This window comes from Dioscorea cayenensis, chromosome 8 (assembly GCF_009730915.1).
Source record: "Dioscorea cayenensis subsp. rotundata cultivar TDr96_F1 chromosome 8, TDr96_F1_v2_PseudoChromosome.rev07_lg8_w22 25.fasta, whole genome shotgun sequence".
Classification (NCBI taxonomy): Eukaryota; Viridiplantae; Streptophyta; class Magnoliopsida; order Dioscoreales; family Dioscoreaceae; genus Dioscorea; species Dioscorea cayenensis.
The window spans coordinates 9,406,858-9,414,110 of NC_052478.1; the positions used below are offsets into that span (position 1 = coordinate 9,406,858).

A 7,253-nucleotide genomic window follows, 5' to 3' on the forward strand; every position below is an offset into this window, starting at 1 on the left:
ATATCTATTATGAGATAAGATAAAAACATTATTTAAAAAAAATAATTTAATTTAATATATTATATTATAAATATTTTATTATTATAATATTGTCTACATTAAAGTTTTGGCTGAAAACTTTTGAGATTCCTTGCGACTTGACCGTGCACTTTCTTACTTTAACATTTAAATATTAGATGAGTGTATTTTTAACTTTGTAATTAATAACTCAATAAGAAAAACATAATAAAGAAAAATATAATAACAACAATAACAAAACTTTTGACTTATAATTAAAAAGATGAATATTAGATTAGTTGTGGCAAAAAAAATTACTACTATTAATACACTTTACTAAATAAGATTGGAAAAAAAAAAATTAAAAAAGTTTGTTGAGAGAAAATATGACATTGAGTAAGTGTTAAATTAAAATATTTAAAAACTTAAATTATTATTTTAAATTTTAAAAACACGTACTTGAAATTATTTACAAATGATTAAATATTAATGGAGCCAGAGGACAAAGTAGAGAAGTGAGGAAGAGATGAACGGAAACATACGTCTCACCTTCGACCGAAATGACCGGTCGGTCTTTGTGGCTTTATCTCTCCCCTCCTCACTTTGAGGATGTTGGTGAGGAAGACGATGAGGGTGAGTACGCTTCATCCTTGGATTCGCTGTTTGGGGTGGAGCGTACGTCATCAGAGTCGAGTGTTGAAGCTTTTCAAGGGATTGAAGAAGACGGTGGGGAGACCAACTTGGAGCTGATAGAGGTTGTAGATGTTTTTCTTGGGAAGTGTGTGGCGATGGAGCTTGGCTCCCGCGAGGTGAGGGTGAAGGATGGTCCAGTTGAGGCTGTGGTGGAGCGGGCCTCCCACACCAGTATGGATCTTGGTCTCCTTGATGGCGGAATGGAGGACAGGCCACTTGAGGTGGTGATGGAGTGGGCCTCCCATGCCGGAGTAGTTTTGAGGCGGTGCACTCATGCTGGTATCAATCAGAGACACACTCAGTTGCTGAGATGTCGGACCGGTAGTTTGATCAATGTTCAAAGTGGTGCGGTTGGTTGGGAGGTGCAGATCTGTGGCATGCAATTGATGGCAGATAGTGATATGGTCAAATAGGGCAAGGTGGTTGGCAGCGGTGCTTTAGGTTTGCCGGGAAAGCCGCCGGAGGTGGTTGAGCTCTGCTTCCATGACGGAAGCTCGGCGATGTCTTGTGATCGGACATAGTTGGTATAGCTTTGCTCCCATAGTGATGGAGAAGTGCTTATGCAGTTGTGCCTTGCTTAGGTAGCGACGACCGGAGTGACAGTTGATAGTGATACGATCGACTAGGACAAGGCAGTGGGCAGCAGGGTCTTAGGATTGTTGGGGATGCCGCCGGAGGTGGTTGAGCTTCGCTCCCACGATGGCGGCTCGGCGATACCTTGTGATCTGGCTGAGGTGGTGGAGCCTTGCTCCGACAGTGCTGGAGAAGTACTTCTCTAGTTATGCTCTGCTCGGGTGGCGTCGGTCGCAGCTGGTGGTGACGATAGTCGGACCGACGGTTGGAAGCGGGATCGGTTCCCCGAGTGAAGTTGATCGAAGCGTTGGGATGAGGCGTGGTCGCAGATCTCGAAGCAGCGACGTGTCGAGAGTGCGATACCTCTGTAGAATCCTGTGAGGCCGACAGGTGGCTCCCAGCAGCTGGTTGAGGTTTTTGACCACGAGATCTTGGGGTCGCAGGTTGCCTACGTGGCATTTGAGTAGTTTGGAGATCCATTTTCGATTGTTTTTGTGCCGAATTTAATGATGGGCCAAGCTGCTTCTTGTGTTATTTTCAGTCTTGATTTTGTGGATTCTTCTCTGATTCCTGAAGTGGGTTGGTCTTTGGTTCCACTTCTAATTGTTGTTTGGCCATTCGTGGTCTTGGCTCTATTGGATGGCCCACATGTTCTAAATGTAAGGGAGATACCCTTGGTGGGGGTGGAGTTTGGTTCCCACGCCGCTTTGTTGACCAAAGTTAGCAAGGGGAAGGTCGAGCCGAAGGTTGGCTCTGATCTGCTCAATGGGCCGAGGATGGGTACCTATATGTCTACCTTCCAATGCAATTTGGCATGCTTTAGGCCTAGCTTGGAGGAGGATTGTAATACACCTAGGATGATTAAGCCACAGGTGGTCAGTGTCAGTAGTCTGACAATGCTCGGAGGGGAGGACCCATTTCAGGAGCAAGATAGCGCCAAGGGGAAACTTGAAGATACCATGGCTATTGTTGGGAGCAGCCTTGAGTTTCTTGGTTCGAGAGGGCACTCGACTAGGGAGGACGCTGCTGTCGAGGAGGCACCTGATCTAGCTGCGGGATAGTCTTTGTATTTTGTATGATCAAGAGGATGGCCTTGTATCCTTAGGTGGTCTGTTTTTGGTAGTCCTTGTATCACTTCTTATAGTGTGAGTGGCTTTGTCGCATTGGGTGTCCTATGTTTGCTGCTTTCAGTGTAATTGAAGTGGTTTATCCATCTTTTCAAAAAAAAAAATATATTAAATATTGAATTAAGAAATTTAACACTTAATTTATTATAATAAATAATTATTTTTGTGAGTATAATTATGAGGCTGTAAAAAAATTTTAATTTTTTATAATTTATAGTGAGTCTTCCAAAAATTAGGAGGGCGAAAGTCATTGCTTTAGGGGCTTATCCTTACCCTTGATCCGCCCCTAATAATAGTGGTGAAAATGCTAAAATTCGCTTGAAAATAGAAGTTAAGCACATCCGTATCCAAAGTTTAGAAATAATAATAGAAATAATAATAATAATAATAATAATAATATTATTATTATTATTATTATTATTATTATTATTAGGGATGATCCGAACCTGTTTTTTAATCCGAATTTTATGGTATCCAATACAAAAATGACGAATTTTTAAGATGAAAACAGGATCGGATAAAAATGGGAAAAAACAAAAACTGAGTATCCGGATACATTCTAATATATATATATATTAAATAATTTACATTATACATTAGCTAAAAGTAAAAAAAAATCCAGATTCATAATCTAAGCTCTTTAAGAGTCATGTGTACATTAATAAATTTAATTTTGCAAGAGTTTAAAGTAGTTAAAAAAAATTCCAAAACCCTAATCTAATTAATTTAATATATATATATATATATATATATAACATCTACATATATAATAAATTTAATTTTTATAGGGATTAAAAAATTAATTAAAAAAAAACCAATTCCCCGCTCCAATATCTTTAACGTATGTTCTTTTTTCTTTTAATTCATCTCTTCTAGTTCTTTATCATCCGTGTCGTCTCTATAGGTGATGCTTCTTAAAATACTTGATTTTTTTTGTATAGCTTAAGATTGGTAAAACTGTTTTATTATTTTTATTGTGCAGAAAATAATATAAGATTTTAATAATGCTATTATATAAAAAAAATTTCATAAGGCGGATAAAATTTAAATTTGGATCTAGATATCGATATCGATCTGGTTTAAACCAAGTATTTAGTTTTTGAAATCCAGTTTAAACTAGGCCGGATATGGCTCAACTTTTTGCCAATCAGAAAAATTGGATACCCAGTTTTGCTTACTCCTATTTTTTGGTATAATTTTTTATGGCTCAAGTTATAACCATTTTAAAATAAATTTAAAATTTAAATATACATTCATTTGCATACTATATTTACACACCTGAAGTTACCCAATAGAACAAAATGCGCAAGGGATATTAGTGTGGGGGGCAAAAAGGTATTTTCCAAATATTAATTTAACATTTAAGTGGAATAATCAATTGTTAATGATAGACAGAAAAAAAAAAAGAGTATGGAAGGACAACCCTTATGCAGAGAAGCTAAGATTGTACGCTCATTTTTCCATGAAGTTTGATTTCTGTTGTGGTCTCACTTTAGTGATATGAATTGCCCTGAAGATTGTAAAACAACTGTTGCATTGAACTCTGATAAATTTATACTGAACAACATGCAGGATATAAAGAGAAGCTTTTCTGCGCGTCGAACCCTTGCAGATCATCTGGGTACTTCTACTCTCATAGATAATCTAGCTGACAAATCTTGCAGACTTTCCGAAGATATTTTGAGATGTGTTGCAGCTATCTACTGCAAACTCTCAAATCCACCTATACGACAGACTCAGCTATTCAACTCAGCAACTCCGTCAGCATCCCCTTCAAGTTCATTCTCACCACAAAATCTAAGTGATAATTGGAGCCCTCAATGCAACTATGATGTCACATCTAGCCCATTGCGGTTTGAATCAGTGACAGATAAGTCTAGCTCATGCATTAGCATGATTGAAGTTCCAAAGATAAGTGTAGACGGTGAGAGATTTGATTATGCCTCTAAGATGCTAAATATATTCAGGTACTTGGTACAAAACTCAAATCCGTCATTGGTGTCATACATCTTCATGTCAGTGCTGCTTAATTAATTAGTATGCATTCTATTCTGTGTTCTTTGTACTAGATCCCTTATACAGCAACTTGAAACTGTCAATCCTAACAAGATGAAACATGATGAGCAACTTGCATTCTGGATAAACATTCACAATGCTTTGGTTATGCATGTACGGTAATCTCGTTATCTCTTTAAGCCAGCATGGACTTGTACAGAGATTGTTCTCAAAGTAACTTCAACTTGTTCTGAGATTCTGTAGCCATTTTTAGCATACTCATCAAAACAATATGAAAAGCAGCACATTATCAATCCTAAAGGTAACCAAACAGTGATCACTCTTCATTAAAATAACAGTGTCATCAATAAACATCATACAAGTTTGTGTTTGAATGAACATTTTGGCAGTATACAATATCGGTGGATGTTCAGTAAACGCTTATGATATTCAAAGCTCAATATTAAGATGCCAACCTCATCATTCAGCGCTAGTATGTTCCATAAGCATACTTCTGTTTATGCTACTATTGCAATTACTCAACTCTTGTTTACTTATTCATTTTTGCAGTGGCTACGTGTAATATTCTCACCAACAATGAAATTCACAAAATCAAATAACAAGCACAAGTACACAATTGATCATCCTGAGCCACTAGTTCATTTTGCTCTTTCCTTAGGAGCACATTCAGATCCCGGAGTACGTGTTCGTGCCATTTTCTGAATTAACTAAACTCTCTGTCAAGCTCTCTAAATCTAGCTGCATTGTATGTTTAGGTTCGAGTATATACATCCAAAAATGTGCTACAAGAGCTCAAACTAGCAAAACAAGAGTCCTTAAGCAAATGTCTCAATTAGAAAAGGGAACAAAATCACCATGCCAAAACTTTTATATCACTATGCAAAAGATGCAAATTTAGAGTTATCTAACATCAAAGAGACAATCTGCAACTGCATGCCAGAAACAAGACAGAAATAAATACAAAGAAGCTTCAAAGGAAGTCTTGAAAAGCATATTAAATGGTCACCGTACAAATCAATATTCAGATATCTTCTACACAGAGATTTAGCCAAAGATTCAGAATGATTATTCAAGCTTTCATCCGATTGACAAGTAAAACCAAAATCATCTAAATTTTTTTTATCATCCTTCAACTAGAGCAGTAAATGGGAGAGGCTTTCACCAGCGCGTGAAGAGGGAAACCAGAGCCTCCGGTAGTTTTCAACAGTGATAGATTTGTACAAACGCGGGTGCTCCGAGTCCACCAGCTCCGGCGGCGGCTCTACCGGAGCATCCTTTGGCCCAAGCAAGAATAGAGCAATTGAAATCCTCTCAGCTGTCTCCTTGCACTGCACTCTATGCATCAAGTTATGCAGTCTTCCATTGCTCCACAACTTCACCAAAACCATCCACATATATGAAAAAAAAATCTCAAAACACTAAAAGCAGACAGAGAAAAAAGATTGAACCTTTGCCATGTCACCGATATTGACAAGGAAGGAATCAGGAACAGGATGAACTGGAACAAAAGTACCAATTTGATCCATGATCTCAAGGCCACCAACAGAATCATCCTCTTGGAGAACAGTGAGGAAACTAGTGTCAGTATGAATCTGAACACCAGAAGAGCCAATTGTTCCTTCGGTGAAAGAGTACTTGTTGAGGCGAAACTGGCAAGGCCAATGCTCAAAAGAATAGTGAGGAACTCCAATACTCGTTGCTATCTTGTTTGCTATATCGACAACCAAAGCATGGAGCTTAGAGGAGTATGTTGCAATGGTGTGTTGTTGGAAAGGGGAAGCTTGGAGATTGGAGCAGAAGGAGAGGATGTCAAGAGAGGAGGAGGCGTCGTAGAGGCCGAAGGCTTCGTAGAGAGGGTTGACAGGGGAAGGAGCGACGTAGCCGCTGCCATGAATGACGTCGGTGTTGAGGCGCTTGATGTGGTCGGGGAGGTGGAAGAGGGAGCGCACGGCGGACTTCATGTCGTCGCGCAGTGAGGCTGGGATGCCATGGCCGATGACGCGAAAGCAGCCGAGGTTCTCGCAGGCTTGCCGGAGCTTGGGTTCGTCGGAAGGGAAGTTTGTGAAATCGATGGTTGGGATTTCGGCCATTTTGATGTCAGCAGTTTTGTCATTGGAGCTTTTTTGTTCGAGTTTCATTGCGTATACGGAAGGTTTTGGAGCGAAGACAAGGTGGGCCCCAGTTTTTGTTTGATTTTGCTGACAACAAGAACTTAGAACTTTGCTAATTTTAATGTCGACTTCTTTTTGTGTCGGTTGAGGATAAGGAACACGTTTCAATCAAATTTAAATTATTTTCAAAAATATTAATTTTTTTAAAATAAATATAGTTAATAAGTATTAAAAAAATTGCATATATATATACAATTTTAATTTAATAATTTTTTTGAAAAATTATAAAAGTAAACTTTGTGGTTTGATTGATTTGAAGAAAAAAAAACAAAGACTACATTCTTTACTTTATAATACATGTACTTAGGCCATCTCCAACTAACATACATTTTTGGTGCAATATTGTTGATTTGGCATAAAATGGCCTCCAACGGAGTGTCAAATTTTGCGCTAAATCAGAAATTAGCTATAGTGAGTGGGCAAGATATTGTAAGCCACTGTAGTAGCGATTTTTTTATTTATTTTTTTTAATTCTGTTTTTTTTCTATTTTTATTTTTATAAAATTTATATTTATAATTTTATATTTTAATTAAGTTAATAACTTTTGATTTAAGTTTATATCTTTCTATTTCTGTTTTTAATTTTTTTAAATTATGTTTTTTTCTATTATTTTATAAAATTTATATTTATAATTTTATATTTTAATTAAATTAATAACTTATAATATAAGTTTTT

At 37.4% G+C, this 7,253-nt stretch overlaps 1 protein-coding gene and 1 pseudogene across 1 annotated transcript; one reads left to right on the forward strand and one right to left on the reverse strand.

Annotated features, from left to right (window-relative positions):
• Positions 1-3,890: 3,890 nt before the first annotated feature.
• Positions 3,891-5,393, forward strand: LOC120267258 (annotated as a pseudogene).
• LOC120266459 (2-oxoglutarate-dependent dioxygenase DAO-like) lies at positions 5,376-6,590 on the reverse strand. The gene is made up of 2 exons (XM_039274086.1): positions 5,855-6,590; positions 5,376-5,779 (listed from the first exon to the last, which is right to left on the reverse strand). Exons 1-2 carry the CDS (start codon positions 6,542-6,544, stop codon positions 5,540-5,542), a joined length of 930 nt encoding a protein of 309 aa, XP_039130020.1. The 5' UTR covers positions 6,545-6,590; the 3' UTR covers positions 5,376-5,539.
• Between the last annotated feature and the right edge of the window lie 663 nt (positions 6,591-7,253).